Source organism: Oxyura jamaicensis, chromosome 4 (assembly GCF_011077185.1).
Source record: "Oxyura jamaicensis isolate SHBP4307 breed ruddy duck chromosome 4, BPBGC_Ojam_1.0, whole genome shotgun sequence".
Taxonomy (NCBI): domain Eukaryota; kingdom Metazoa; phylum Chordata; class Aves; order Anseriformes; family Anatidae; genus Oxyura; species Oxyura jamaicensis.
In genome coordinates this window covers 47,397,959-47,413,902 of record NC_048896.1, presented here as the reverse complement: position 1 = coordinate 47,413,902, position 15,944 = coordinate 47,397,959, and the positions used below count along the sequence as shown (strand labels likewise).

General features: G+C 45.0%; 1 protein-coding gene and 2 long non-coding RNA genes across 4 annotated transcripts in view; all 3 read right to left on the bottom strand.

The window, feature by feature from the left end:
* Nucleotides 1-2,347, bottom strand: part of LOC118165797 — an 8,203-nt gene extending 5,856 nt beyond the window's left edge. Inside the window, exon 1 of the long non-coding RNA XR_004750246.1 lies at nucleotides 1,069-2,347. This is a non-coding gene — a long non-coding RNA (uncharacterized LOC118165797). The remainder of the gene's footprint in view (nucleotides 1-1,068) is intronic.
* A 28-nt stretch (nucleotides 2,348-2,375) lies between these two features.
* LOC118165796 lies at nucleotides 2,376-6,702 on the bottom strand. Of its 2 annotated transcripts, XR_004750245.1 has the most exons (4): nucleotides 5,591-6,702; nucleotides 5,291-5,373; nucleotides 3,005-4,526; nucleotides 2,376-2,517 (listed from the first exon to the last, which is right to left on the bottom strand). It is a non-coding gene; the product is annotated as an uncharacterized LOC118165796 (long non-coding RNA). The 2 variants fall into 2 exon arrangements; XR_004750244.1 differs by lacking the exon at nucleotides 2,376-2,517 and having other exon boundaries at nucleotides 2,577-4,526.
* A 6,713-nt stretch (nucleotides 6,703-13,415) lies between these two features.
* EMCN (endomucin) overlaps nucleotides 13,416-15,944 on the bottom strand; it is a 75,823-nt gene continuing 73,294 nt past the window's right edge. The window contains exon 17 of the mRNA XM_035324054.1: nucleotides 13,416-15,002. Within this exon, the coding sequence (XP_035179945.1) occupies nucleotides 14,997-15,002 (6 nt within the window). The 3' untranslated portion in view covers nucleotides 13,416-14,996. The remainder of the gene's footprint in view (nucleotides 15,003-15,944) is intronic.

Sequence of the window (15,944 nt, the reverse complement as noted above, 5' to 3'; positions counted from 1 at the left end):
ACAACAGCCATCATACAACAGCCATCATACAACAGCCATCATACAACTTAGAGGGGGAAAAAAAAGGCACACACATTTGCCTTCTTATGAGACATGGGGAGCCCAGCATAGAGAAGCCTCCTGAAACTCTTTTCAAGACATGCATGCATCCCTCTTTCTATATCACAGCTCCATCACCTAGGTGCTCCATGGCTCTGGTGAGGGGTGGGGTTGTTCTTCTATTGCAAAAAAGGTGCCCAGGGGGTTTCTGGAGCAGAGATTTCCATGACACAGGAAGCCCTTGTGGTCAGCAATGAAACTGTTATTTTTCAACAGTTTTGTCCTGAGCTCTGGAAAACCTTCTTCCACGTTTGTGATGCTCTGAAGGAATGGCAGGGTTAAAATAAAGAAAAGATGAAGCCCATCAACCTGGGATCCCATGTTGCAGCACATGGTGGGAGCAGCAGGGAGGTGGGACTGGTTTGTCCCTGTTTTGTGTGAGCATTACTTCTCCTTGGCCACCTCTACCACGAAGCTCACGGCCTCACAGGATTTCTGCCTCACTTTTATTCACAGCGTGGATTTACAAGGATGGAAAAGTGAACTTGTCCAGGGAACCATGAAAGGCTGTTTCTTTCAGGTGCTTGCCTCTCAAGGCGAGTAATCTGCTCACACGTAATATCTGCTGAAGACATTTGCATCCAGTTCTTCCACACCTCCATTCTCATCCACGAGGACTCCTCTTTTAAATATTTTGCTGATACGACACTTCATTGCCTGTATCTCCTAACCACCTCTTTTGGCCTGGTTCCTCTCCCCTGACTCCATTAGCCAGCTTGCTCCACAAAGCTGTGGCATAGGAAGATGTTGTTGTGAGAAGTCCAAGCAGTGCGACACCCTGGCCTTTTCAGCTACTCCACCAGCAGGCTGCAGGGCAGGCCCTCCTCCACAAAGAAGCCCTGAAAGATATGTACCTAGCTTCAGAGCCATAGGTAGAGGATGAGAACAATAGATTTGGAGCTCCAGGAAGGTTTTTTTGTTTTGTTTGCTGGAGGAGAACAGATGGGTTGGAGGGAGCTCTGGTCCTACCTTAGCAACACAGTATTTCTGTTTTGTGAGTGAATCCCTTCCATTTCCATGAGGTCATTTTCTTTCTGAGGTCTCATGGGCAAAGATGATCACATCCCACCCTCTCCAGAGGATGAGGAAATGAATTCAATGCTGAGAAAACAGATGGATGGCCTGATTATCGCAGTAGCCAGCTCCAGCAGCAGGATTTGCTCCTTGTGTTGCAAAGCGAGGCTGGGTGCTTCACGCTGGTTTCTGCTCTCCAGCACTAGGCACGTCAGTGTACTTCAAGTTGAAGTAGGCTCTTGTAAGCTCAGCATCGCTCTGATTGCTGTAGCCTCTAATCTTGAATAATTATCCGTCACAAGCGCTCCTCAGGGCTTAGCGTGAGGATGGCTGGAGCCACGGTACTGCACAAGGTTCCTGCTGAAGGAGAGGGGGTGGTGGGTAAAAGGGAGGTCCCTGGGCTCCATCCAGTCTGGGTGACACCATGTGGGCCTGCTGCAGCTGCCTTGGAGCGTTCTCTCTCCGAGTAGGAGAATTTGCTGTGGGTCACCTACTGCGGTGGCTCCAAGAAGGAGCGGGCCGCCCAAAATGGTGGACTCCTTGGCGTGAGATGGCACAGGCATTGTCAGGTGAGTTTGCTCAAGAGCAGTGGGAGTTACACTCGCTTGAGAACCAGCTTTTGGTTTATGAAAGCAGCCGGGCCAGCCGACCTGCTTTGAGGCTGTGGTGCTGGGGCACCTTCCTGCCCTCATCTGCAGCATATCTCATCTCTACTGCTCACCAAGCGGTTCATGAAGGGAGGAGTTGAGATCCCCACTGTCTGGGACCACAATGCATGGCCTTCATGGTAAGGAGCATTTCACAGCAGGCTCCCTACAATGAAAGGCCAAAATAGGATCCTTATCCTCAACATAGACAAGCCCCTTTCATTCTATAAAATTGTGTATTTAGGGGTAGTGCTACAACAGCAAGTGATTGCCGTCACAGATCTAGAAAGACAAAAGGGCAGCAGAGGAGGCCAGCCTCCCATGGTGGTGCTGGAGACTGACCTCCACAAGCACTACCAGACTAGAAGGTGACTAGAAGGCCATTAAAACCATCACAGGTACCAAACCCAAGGCAGGTTACCACAGCCAGATCCCAGCAAGACAGACTCAAGTGCTAGGGAAGTGCTGCAAACCTAAAAGCCCTTGAGAGTTATGAGTATTGTACACACCCTCCATCCTTTACAACCAAGAAGTGAAATAAAAATAAATATAAATTAAAAACAAACAAACAAAAAAAAACAGGATAGGTGCAAGAGGTCGAAACACTTGCATTGACACATTAATGCAGTTGTGACATCTGGTACTGAAGCAGTTTTTATAAGGATCTGAACATCAACGTGAGGGGACCCCTTTAACTTTCATGCAGAAGAAGGGCATCTGCCTCAGCCACTCCCAAAGCGGCATGTTTCCTTCGGGTCTGGTCCCAAAAGAAGTAAGAGAAGAACAGTGTTTGTTATTCTGTATTTCCCCCCCCCCCCCCCTTCAAGAGAAAGGCAACCACAGACCCATGCTGTTCCCTGGTGGGGCTCGGGGACACCAGGTGCTTGGGGTAGGCTCACAGCACGGTGGGATTTCAGGCAGAGAAGTCACTGGGGTTTTGGGGTGAATGGGACATTTTCCTGCAGCTTGAATCACAGATAAGCTGTGATTTCTTCCCAGAAGCTCAGCCTGGCCTCACCGAGTGGCATCAGGGAATTAATTAAAGCAGGAAATTAATTGCAAAGATGACGGGTGGAGCAGGAAGACACCCTGCCTGAAGATGCATCGGGCCGAGGATGATTTCCCAGCCAGCAGCAGCAGCCCCTGCCACGCCACGCTCCTCTGAAGTGTGCTGTACTGAGCCGCACTTCAGCTGATTGAACTAATTATCACTGCCAGCTTAATGAAGTCATTTGCCACTCAACTACATTATAGCCACTGTGAAGTATTTCTCTTCTCTCAGTGTCCACCTGAGGAAGCTATAGTGTTGGTGAGGGGGTCTTTGTGCTCTTCTGGGTTACTAAAAGGAAAGCACATCACCCCCTTTATGCAGACAGACCTTCTGGAGGAGATAAGAGTAGATTAATCCTGCCTAGATGAAGCGTATGGTTTCATCTTACCTGCTGGAGGGAAAAAACACCCAAAACTTCGCAGAAGCACTGCTGCAATACAGGAAAATACAAACAGCCGCTTTCTGCTCTGGTGGAGGTGAGCTATTTTAACAGAGAAAAAAATAAGTAAATACACAAAACCCATGAAGATACAGCACACAGCAAGCATCACCACCACCCTGCAGCCACGGCTCCTTATACCCTGCCACCCTCATTTCCCACCTGTGCAGGTCCTCCCCACCTCACCCTATCCCATCACCACATCCAAAACTTTCCCTGCCATTGCCAGCTCTGGGAGGGATTTAGGGCATCAGGGATTTATGGGGGGATTAAAACTCCTCTGCTCTCTCCATGAAACAAGGGCCTGGTGAGGAGGAGGAGGAGGGGTGGGAAAAGGAGGATGAAGAGATGGAGGATAGAAGAAGGAGAAAGAGGGGCCGTAATTCATTAAAACCTCCCATTCACCTCACATCGTTTGGGGTGCTGGAGTAGCTCCAAAGGAATACAAAGGATTAGTCCCTGGCTCATTAACCTGACTGATTACTCCTAATCGGGAGGCTGTCCCATCATGGGAGCCTGCTTCCCCACACCAGGATGAGTAAATCCCACATTTTAGGTACTAAAAAGGCTTTCCAGGGTGTGCTTCTAGAAGAATTGCAGTCACCAAGCAGTAAATCCATTTCTAAAGGAATGTGCTTGGTCATCTGTGGGGACGCTTGACTGTATCATGGAGAAATGAGACCAAAAAAAAAAAAGTGCCTAAAGGTAGGCACTATAGGTCTGGGGAAGATAAACATTTGTTCTGCCTCCCTCTTGGAAAGGGTGAAAAAAAAAGAAAACAATTTAGGCAAACAGTTCTATTACTGCTTACATAAAACGTAGCAGATATTTGCTCTGTAGCATATTAGCTGAAGGATGAATGGGTTGTAGTCCAAAAAAATGAAATACTGGGGTGAGTGCCAGAGATCCTGCTAACAATCTCTTGGCTTTCCAGCCACGAGCAGACCCAAACTGGGGAGGAAGCCATGGGGCCACCCTGGTGCTATTTGAAAATGGTTAAAATAATCTAATAAAAATGCAATTTTCTCCTCCACAAAGCAGCGTGGGGCTGAGCCCTGTGAGAGCCAGCTGGAGCTGGACACCTACTCACAAGCCCAGTTTTGCTCCTGTCGAATTCAAGACGCACTTTTGAACTCCTAAGCAGCTCCTTTGGGACCATTTGGAGCGCGATGCTTGTGTTACTTACTTTATGGCTCTTAAAGGCAGCCGCAGCAATTTCACCAAGACCTCCACACGTGGCCCTGGTACTGGGGACAGAAGTGAAGGGCACAGATGCCTGAGGAAGAAATGCAGAGAAAGGGCTTCTTCATGAATATTTTTTTTTATTTTATTTTATTTTTTTTTTTAAGGAGAACTTTTCTGAGCAAGCTGAAGGAAATTCTCCACCAGCTGCCAGCAACAGGAGACATCAATAACTAGGCGGGAACTCTTAGTTCATAGTTTTCATGTCTGTAACTCATCATCACTGGTCTTGGGACATGTGGCCACTCGCAATGAAACATGAGCTTTCAAGGAGACTGTATTTATCTCACAATTTCCCCTTCATAAGGACACAAAGTGTTCCTGGTGTTTTGCTGGAATATTTCTGAGGCTGAAGTCTTTGACCATGATTTCTGGCAGTCTACTCGAAGCAGGGTATAGTTTATCTGTATAAAGAGTTGCATTACTGAATTATAATAAAAATCGATGCCTTTGGGAGCGATAAAAATAACTCCAATATGTGACAGAAAATGAATTATAATTCAGAGTAATTCTTGGTAGACAGCATACATTTTTTTTAATTACAATCATAACTGCTTTTTGATTCTGAGATAAGAAGCAGTTACCATAGTGACCTGATCCTTAAAAATATATTTTGCCCAGCGCTGTATAAAACACTGTGTGATACCTGCTTTCACTGAAAGCAATTTAGGGAAGATGAGTTTTCCAAACACTAGGCTTTGTGTATGAAAAAGCAATATAGGTTTTACAGAAAAATAATACAATTTTGGTTAGTGCCCAAAGAGCCTTTTACACACGTTTCTCTGCAAGTATACTCACAGAAGTTGTCTCTGATCTGGTGCATACTACAGATCTTGCATGGCTTCCGAGCCGATGTAGACTCACAGAAATGCTTCAAGCTCCTGTGCAGAATTGGAAAAAAAAAAAAAAAAAAAAAAAAAAAAAAAAAAAAAGAGATCAAAGCCGTAACTGTCTCGCAGAGCAATTGACCCACTATTGCCTACAATCAGAGGGCTTTAAAAAAGTCTCACTCTACTTTTAGCATTCCTAGTAGATACTTCTCTGTCAGCCACACAGAACTTTCTGGCTTGGGTCCCCCTTGTAGTCCAACCAACTTACCTTTGGCCAGGCTCTCTGGGACAACCATGGGCAAGGCTATGGGGATGAAGTACTGGCTACTTCTCTGGACCTCCACCACCTCATGGAGCCAAATTGTTTTCTGCCACCAAATGGAGCTCCTTTCTGAGCTGCTGGAAGCACAAATCACCAAGTATTTTCAGCTGTTGTCAGTGAGACTTGCAGTTCACCTGTGTCACTGTGCAACCCAAACAGGAATGTGGAAAAGGGAAAAAAAAATTCACAGCCACCCTCCAAAAATTTCACCGTGAAAGACAGCACCTGTAGGCTTCCTCCTGGCATGTGCTGCGGAGCGTTTTTCCATTGAATATCACACAAAAAGCATGGCAGAGGAGCTCCTTCAAACAAAGCGTATCTCCCGCACTGAAAAGAGAAGGCAATTACTGTATGGTCTGTGCAAGGGGGTTGAAGCTGTCACTTGGCAAGGCTTCAAAGGACGTCTTGTGGAGCCCAGCTGAGTCCCGGTGACAGCTGATTGATCACTGGGGCTGGAAATGAACTCCTAAAACCACTGAGTGCTAATTACAATTAATTATATTGAAATATTTGATCTTTGTCTTAGTAAATCAAGCCATTGCAGGTCACAAGTAACCATGCAAGGACTTTCACAACACTTCTTCCTGCCCTATCCCATTTCTATAGAATAACTTTAGCCTGAATGTATACATTCCTGGGTTGAGGGTCCCTGGAGGGTTTCCTGCCCCTTTTTTCTGACCCAATGGGCAGATTTTAGGAAGGGTTACAGGCAGAAGGAAGGGCCCACAGGGACATACAAACTCCTCCAACACCCTTGGAAGAGCTGGGGGAAGGCAAACCACAGTGCATGGGCTAGAAATGATACTCTTCAAAGTGTCAGACTCTCAGTAAGAACATAGTGTTAGTTTTTCACCAGTTATGAAAAAAATATATATATCAAATCCTTTGATTTCGTTTTGCTATTTAGTATAGTGAAAGTTAGAACAGTCTCTTAAGAGTTTCCATCCAGCACCAGACTCTAATAATATCCAGAATAAAATAATAAATATAGAAGAAAAAAAAATATCCAGAAGAAGGGATAAGGAAGGGCTTTACTTTTTTTTTTTTTTTTTTTTTTTATCTACCAAACCAAAACCTGTGCATTTAGAAAGCACGAGCTTAATACTTACCTTGAGACAGTGCAGCCAGCTCCTGTGAAGCTCTTCCCCTTCTAAAAAGCCTGTAACCTTAAAGGCAGTCACAAGGTTATAATGATATGAACTGGTGTGCTCAACAGTTAGGATGACAAACAGAGGAAAGGAACTGAAGGAGCAGGGAAACCCTCAAGCAACCCACAGGGGAGCACAGCAGGGCAAAGAGCTGGGCTGATCCTGCCAGCTCCCTGCTGGAAACTCACCCCTGGTTTCTCCTATCAAAGGGGATTGTGGAGGATCTTGAGGCCAAAAAGACCTGAAGGGCTTTGTTAGGTAGAAAGATGGCATTGCCTGAGATTTAAACCATGCCAAATGGAAACAAGGTTCACCTTTCTCCAGAGCTTTCTCTCTAGGGTTAGATATTTCTGGCGTCTCCCTGGTGGTAGGCTGCTGGCTGGGTTGTCACCAGCACCAGGACCAGAAGCACCACCATTAGCTACCTTTCCTACTGAAAAAGGGAATTATTTCCAGAGGGAACAAGGAGCCAGCAGGAGCTTCACAACCCAGGGTGCTCATAATGTGGGCTGGCAGCAAGCTGTCCCATCAGTCACAGGGAGCTACAGCTACAACAGCATCTACTGTTCCATATTTTTGGAAGGAAACACCACGCTGAAAGCAGAGGTCTTATCTCCAGTTGCCTCCAGGGCTAAGAAAGACCTACACATTTCACAAGATCTGGTTTAGCTGCTTGTGAACATCTCCATCTGTTAGCTGGCCATGGCACTTCGCGGCTCGAGGGCTGTAGCTGCTGCAATAGCCTTCCCTGTCTGGGAGCCCTTCGCTTCACTTTTCATTTTTTGTTTCTCCTTTATTTTTATTTTTATTTTTATTTTTTTCTGTTACACCAATAGGGTTTTCATGTACTGGGGATGGAAACCTGTTTGTTCTCAGGGAAAAATAAACCAGCACGGCCTTCAGAAGCTGTCACCTACCCACCACTGCTGGATGCACCATGCTGAGGGTTGGCATAAAGGGTACTTGCAATCAGAATGCCAAATTTCTCTCTGCTTTGATAGAAACAGAAATGGAGGATGGTTGTACAGTTACACTGATGTTTCTGGTCTATTGGTGATCTGATTTAAAAGACGGGAGTTTGCTGCAAGTTGTGCTGTATAAAAAACACCGCTTTCCTCCATAAAGTAACTTGTTAAGAGGTATTTTGGGGATAGGAATTATTTCATCCTCTGTTGCAGTTTATGCATTTCATAATTGGTGTATTTAGCAAGTTGTACATTCACTTCTTCCGACAGATCTCATGGAAACTAAATCAAAACCACTGCTTCAATTTTGTTTGCTTCTTTTAATCCCATTTCATTATCAGCCTGTGATGCAAACAAGTGTTTGCCAAACCCATGGAGCTGATATGAAAAGAAGCCACCAGAAGAAGTCCGGGGCCAGAGATGGACACATCCCCAGTCGTGCCCCGGTGACACCCCCTTGGGGACATTGCCGTGGGGCAGCTCACATGCCCCTGTGGTGCTCAACACCCAGACCGATGGAGAATATCTAGATTGGTGCTCCCTCCACTCTGGGTGTCCCTGTGCTTCCTAGTGCAGAGTCTTTCCTAAAGCCTTTCCAAAGCAGCTTACAGGCTGGGAAAACCTGAATGCACCTGCTGCAACACATGCCTCGCATTGCCAAAGTGAACAACGCTGGGTTTTGGCCCTGTACAACCTGACAGCACATTGGTATGTGACTGCTCTTGGTCTCCGCCTGCAAAGATGAAATCCTGCCCTGGCTGCCTTTCCCTACAGCGCAGAGACACCAGGGAAAGAACTTGTCGGTTCATCAAGCATCCGTAAATCCGGCTGGGGAGTTTGCTGGTGCTCTGTGTAATTACACTACACACCAGAGCCAGCAGAGCTTCAGTCTCCCCAGTGGAACCAGCATCCCTGGGACCTGTGCATCACCACCGGCATGCTGTGGGAAGTATTGCAGGAAACTGCTCTGGTTCATGTTAAAAACAGTCCACTGCTGTGCTCTCCCTCCCTTCTGTCTGCTGGAGGACGGAGGGTGCCTGGGTTTGTGACTTGCTCCTGAGGTCTTCGTTATGCATCGAGTGTTTAGCAACAGAGCATTTCTTAGCTATGGATTGTGTGTTGCTTAACACCCAACACATAATTAAGAAAAATCAATCTGACTGAGAGTCCAGACCTGACAAGCTGCAGGCTCATCTGCTAGGGTTTTGGGGCCATCGCTAGCAGATGCTGATGGGGAAATGTTTTTCCCATGAAAGTACATGGAGGCTGTCAGAGACTGCTTCTGATCAGTTCTCTTGAAGGAGAGAGAGCTAAAAATTACCGATGGGAGGGCAAAGCAGATTCATTTCCTGCAAGTCAAGAAGATAGATGAATTCTCCCAAATTTCCCTCTCCACCATTAGACTGGATTTTGTTTTCCTGTTTTCCTTTCATGGCCTTTTTTTTTTTTTTTTTTAATCATTATTTTTATTTTTATTTTGAATGAACAGATAGCATTTGGCACAACACATTCACAGGTCAGCTTTTACTTAGGCATCACCCAGGTGCTGCTCAAGTATTTATCAGGCCCACATAAGATGCATGAAAGGGATCTCTGCCTGGAAACTATTTTATCCACTGTAATTAGGGCTTCTTCTTCTTCCCTGAAAGCCACCTTGAATACCTGGAATGCTCTCTCCAGTAATTACATCCATTAACTTTTCCTTATTTTGCTCTGTCAGATCAGCTGTTTATACTCCACATTAATTCCTGCTGCTTCCAACACACACAGGCAAAATAACTTGTTTTATATGTCAGACCCAGCTACAGAAAATAATAAAAAAAAAAACCTATGTGCTTAATGACTGAGGCTCAGCTAAAGTTAGCGCATTGCCTTAGCATTGCAGCTGAATCCTAATGATCATGTTCCTAAAACTGGCACAGTAAACCAGCTGGTTAGGTGCCCTCATTTATTATTTTTTTTTTTCAAAAAAAAAGGACCCAGAATATTTTTATCAAATATTTCTAGATCTGAAGTCACCTTCATCCTGCAGTCCATGGCAAGTCTCAGAAAGTTGCAACTTTTAGGACATTTTTTTTTGAGTGCAAGGAAGCAATGATCCTTCTCTCCTCTTTCCAAATTACACCTCTGTCCTTGCAATGGTATCTGCACTTCCAAGTGGGAGAGATGGTTGCAATGCTACCAAGAAAATATATAGGGCCACATGCATTAATTTTATTCTGACTACATGTGGGTACATAAATACACACAGGCCTTCCCCAAGGAGGCAGCAATCCCACTGATTTTTTTTCAGTGCCTGGATTCCTCCACCTCATTCTTCTGTTTGGATTTGCGGCCTGTATCAGGATGGAAAATGTGACCGTACCTGACACGATCCTGCTGCTTCACCACCCTTAGAGTAAAGAATTTCTTCCTAATATCTAATCTGAATCTACCCTCTTTTAGTTTTAAACCATTTCCCCTTGTCCTATCCCTCCACTCCCTGACAAAGAGTCCCTCCCCAGCTTTCCTGGAGGTCCCTGATAGGTACTAGAAGGGTGCTAGCTGGGAGGTCTCCCCGGATCCTTCTCCAGTTGAACAACCCCAACTCCCTCAGCCTGCTTTCACAGGAGAGGTGCTCTAGCCCATTGATGTCTTTCGCGGCCCTGCTCTGGACTTGCTCTAATACGTCCCTGTCTTTCCTGTGCTGGGGCCCCCAGAGCTGAACGCAGCCCTCCAGGAGGCTCTGAGTGGATTGTGAGGATCACCTCTCTCGTCCTGCTGGCCACACTTCTTTGGATGCAGCCCAGGTTGCACCCCCAGGTCCTTCTCCTCAGGGCTGCCCTCAAGTGTTCCCAGAGGTCACCTTGTCCTTTGTGTGCCACTCAGTGATCCTCTGGCAGATGGGGTCCCAAGTCTTCCCAGATAATGACAGAAGGGTAAGCAGCTGGTTGCCTCTTGGAGCCTCTTATTTGCCTGTCTTGAAGATGGGCACAAAGCTTGCCTTTTTCTACTGCTCAGGAACTTTCCTTGATCATCATAACCTCTCCAAGAAGACAGACAGGAGCCCTCACAGTGAATTCCACTGCCTCCCTTAGCACCCTTGAATGTGTTGCCCTTTAATTCCTTGGACTTGTGCATGCCCAGCTGCTTTACACCCTCCTTAACTGTGCCTGCCTGCCACAGACTCTGCTGGTAGGCCTGGAACTGGGAGCTCTGAGGGCACACCTTAGACCCGGGAATTGAGGAAAAGCATTCTTCCACAGCTGATCCATTTGCTTTCTTCCTCCTGGTGACCTGGTGTGTGGTATTTCAGTGCAAGAGGGAGCAAAACCAGCCACAGCAGTAGGAAGTGTCCCTGGGAGGGAGAGAGAGAGGGTGAAGCACTGGGGCCAAGCGTGGTCCCTCCACAGAAGCTCCTGAAGGAAGGGTAGGGGGTGATGGCAGGCTGGATAACTTCCTCTCTGCCCTTTCTGTCAGGTAGTATTGAGGGAACCCATTAGATCCCAGGTTCCAGTTTTACATTATTACTATTACTGTTATTTTGTGGATAGTAGCAGCTCTTTGATGCACTCCCTTGGCCTACATCCTCGTTGCAAAGGTGCAGCTGTGACTTCACGGGGCTCATGAAAACAGCTCAAATGCACCCGAGGGTGACCAGACCAAGCAGCATGTAGCGCTGGGGCTGTGGCGGCATGGGGCTCATGCTGTACCTGGGGAATTAAAGTTGGAGATGGCTTTGTCTCTCCCACGGGTTATTCTCAGGGCAGAGCTGGGCGGCAGAGCTCAGCTCTGGCTCCAAATGTCCCCCAGCCAGGTGGGTTGCTTTTGGCACACTCTTCCTCACCCTTCCTCCTTCTCTGACCAGCTACTGTCGGGCAACGTGCTCACGTGCACTAAAGCTGTCAAAAGAATAACTTTTATGTAGAGGAGCTAGAAGAGGCTTGCAGTGTAGAGCTCGCAGCCCCATCTTTGTTGACCTCAGAAAAGGTTTCTTACTGCTGTTCTTGGCACTGGCAATCCTGCAGGGTGGATGAGAGGATGCTGAGAAGATTCTTCAGCTGTGCATGGTGCACATCTTATGAGCATCAGTTTTTCACATCCTCTGCATTTACCGGGGTGAATTAAAGCTTGTGTTTTATGGATTGCCCTTGGCCAGAAGTGGAATAAAAAAAGCCTCAATTGGGAATCAATAGAGTAATTTTTAAGCTTATTTATTTTATTAGATATAGCGTCCTAATGTGAAGAAATTGAGGAGCTGTGATTGATGGTGCTGGAGAGGCTTTGCTCTCTGCCACAGGGCTCTAGAAGTGCTATGAAGCCTCGCCTGGCCCAAGGCTCAGCCTTCCTGGGCAGCCTTTGCCACCTGGTGTGTGCTATTTCAGTACCAGTATGGTTTTTGCTCCTACTAACAAAATAAATCTGGGACTGGAAGGATATTTATTTGTATTATATTGTATTACAATTTCCTGTTTCACTGAATACAGCTGAACTATAAAAACTTCAGTAAGCGTCATTTCACCACCAGATCTTCTACTCATAAGGGATAATAGATTATTTGTTTAAGATTTTTCTAGGCTATTGTTTAGTGAGTACTGAAGTGGTCTCTGTTTGTCCCTCCTCCCACCCCTTCTAGTTGGTTTGGCAGCCTAATGAACTGTCAAGACTTCTGCAATGCCTCTGAGATAAGGATAATCATTAGACTTTTGTGCTCCTTTCTGACTGACACACTAGAGTACTTTTACAGCCGGGAATGGCAGACCCTCAAGGTACCATGGACTGTTTCTAAGGACATCACAGAAGTGAATTAAAGAGAAGAAAGTAAGGCCCCTGTCATCAAGTTTGAATTGAGAGTCTTCATCTCCATCAGAACATTTTTAGGAGCTTGCATACAGAAAAATCGAAAATTACTGGCATACTGCAAGCACTTTTCTTGCATCACAGGCATAGAAAATCTTTTTCTACCAAGTGTAGCCCGTGTTTAAATATTTTCTTAGCTTAACTCTAACACTATCAGTAGCAGCAGCTGTAGAAATATTTTGGGTTTCAAGTTTAATTCTGTCACCTCAGGGGTTAAGAGGCTCACAAGTTCTTCATTTCTGCTCTCCACTAAATCCACCTCTTTTGCATCACAGGGGCTCACACAAGCCAGTCACTTTGTGGCACATTTCCCAGCCTTCTGGCAAGAGCTTGGTCACCTGTTGTGCCCTGCATCATGAAAAGCCCAAGCACCTTCCCCTCCCATTGTGTTTTTCACTTTTCTAGTACCTGGATTTGCAGCGAATCCTCTCTCCCTGTCAACTTGTGTAAGAAGGAGATTTCTGTACTCCACTCCACCCCCAGCAAGGCCTGATGCTTCCCCCACCACCACAGTGCCCCAAACATCTAACCTGCTCTCTGGGCTCTCCAGAATGAGTTCAGCTCACCCTTTGCTACAGCAGTGCAGTGTAATGGCTGATACTGGTACTAGGTATGCATAATGAATTGTCTTTCTGCAAAGAGAAAAAGAAGAGCCTTTTAATAAAGAGAGTAACTTTTAATAGGAAGTTTTTTGTTTTTTTATTTTTTTTCTTGACACATCATGGTATTTTCTTAACAAATTTTGTACATACATATATTTTTCACAATGTTTCTCTGCTCTTTTCTACTCTCAGTAGGATGCAATATTCTATGAAGTACTTTTTTTTTTTTTTTTTTTTTGACCAGTATGAAAATCCACAATGATTGCTTTTTTTCATAGGAAACTTCAGCAATCAGGAATCTGAATAGGTGAAAATGCTAAATAGCATGTTTTAGGTGGCCCGACTTTTCCAAAGCAGGCATTCAAGACTCCTCTGCTCCAGAGCAACCCAAGTGATTCAGGAACACCTGAACAAACCATAGAAGTTCAGCTGCATCATGGAACACCCTGGCTGGTTCCCCATCTTTTACAAAACTTCATCAAAAGTTTATCTTGGTGCTGCTAAGACAGAGGATCAGATCCATCATAGATGAAATAACAGCAATGGTCAAACACAGGGAATCAAACACTTTATCTTTGTGTATAAACATGACCTAACAAATCTGCTCGATTTCTTAACATATTGCTAATAAGTTTTCTTGTCCCAGTGAAGGAAACTGGAGAGAGAAGTTCCTCAAAAACACTGTATCAGTAGGTATCAAAACTCAGGTTACTGTCCTAGCTCTGCGTCCTGCACTTACACCACCAATTGTCCCCTTTCCATTCCCCAATGAAACGATGGAGCTTCTCAGCACACTGCCAGAGTCAGTGGATTGAGACTGAGCAGATGCTCAAAAGAATATAATTTTCAAACATTTATAGTTCTAGCAAAGTAGGATACATGCAGGTAGAAGCACTACTTGATATTTTTGAAGTGCCAGCTCTGTACAAATCAAGTGTCTGTAATTATCACTTGAAACACTCTTTAAACTTCTGGAGTTATTCAATAGCCAAGAGGAATCCCATGCAATACTCTGAACACAGGGTTCAGCTGCAAAATTTCTTACCCTGCTGATCCCCACTGTGCACCACAGCTTGTAGGAGAGACATTTATAGCATGCATAATGCAGTGATTAGCCAAGGAACAGAAGAAAATAAACTATGTTGCCTGCTACATTACAAGGACCATATTCAGCAATTTACAGAACTTTAAAAAAATAAAAAATAAAACAAACAAAAAAATGAAAACAAAAACCCCTCAGTGCAAGGTATATTCCCCCCCTTCACAGAAATAAAGCACACACTTCAGGATTTCACCCAGGCATCCCATCCTGTAAACAGTTATGACAAGTGAGTGTGTGCTACAGTGAGGAGTCTCATGGAAATCACGGAATTAACTTTCATAGTGGCAATTTGCCCAGTACTGTTTCAAGGGCCAGGCCCTGTTTGCATTTTGCTACATACAATTAAAAGAACCCTATCTACCATTAGTTCAACAAAGTATGCTAACATATTCCTTCCTGTATGTGCAGAAAACATCTTTAATAATTACTATGCAAACACGCTCTTCAACCTTCTTGAAACCTTTCCTGCTTTTACTATATAAGAAAATAATAAATACATATGATATACCAGTTAATAAGCCATCAAAAAAGCACATGTCATTCCAGAAGGGACGGGAGACACTCGAGGTTTAGAAGTCAAGGGCTGGTCATTAACACAAGTGTCCTGCCTGGTAAAAAGCTTCAGCTACTCCACATTTCCTGCAGCATTGCAACCTTCATGGGACGTTCCTGCACGTTGTGATAAAACAGGCTGCTTCACATCTGAAATGACAACAATACCACAAGATTATTATTCCAGGTAAGGCTGCTCAAAAACATAATACTAAACTGAAATAGATGACAGACATAGAGTAAATCTTATGTGGAGCAGACAACAAGGAGTAAATCCATCATCCAGGACATTGTCCTGCATTCACACAAACAGAGCAAGCTCTGAGTTTTTGGTAATGTTGACAAAATTGGGTTGACAAAATCTGATGCTCTAATTCAAGGGACAAATTAGTTTATTTTTTCCTTGTTGTTGGCATCAGGAAAACTCATTTTGGGCACTCCCAGGGAAAATAAGAACAGGCCAAAAACTTCAAAGATGTTTTGCAAAAGGGTCTCTCCATGTTTCTGTTCAACCGTATCTCTCTCAGTAGACAGTGATGGGACCTGTTCTAGGGGGACTTCATCCCACAATGGTGGTGCAAGTCTGGGTTCTGTCTGGGCCCAGCATATCTGCCTCTGTCCAGTCCATCTGACAGTATGATCTGATACCTGTTTCTTCAAGCCATCTTTCTCCTCTACCTCCTCTACAGGAGACGCAACTCTATGGACATTGTGGTGCCTGGGAAAGCTTCATGCGTGCAGGAAAATGCAACACCCTTACCTCAAACAGTGGATTTCCTAAGTGCTCTGATGGTGCCTGCCTTTGAACATACAAAAACTTTGTCCAGCACCTGCCAGTTTTGCATGTTGGCAGTCGATAAATTTAAGCCATACTAAACCATCTCAGTAAGAGTGTTGGCTTTTGCCTGATGTGGAACAGACAAAACCTTTTCAGGAAACAAAAGGAGCTGAACGCTTCTGGGTATCAAGTTCCTTCTTATAGACAACCGTCTTAAGAAATCTCTTCAAACACAAACTAACAAAGGAAATTTGCCAAGGGAATTACAACCAGGAAATGAATACTGAACAGTTAAAGCCAAATGCTAAATCTGT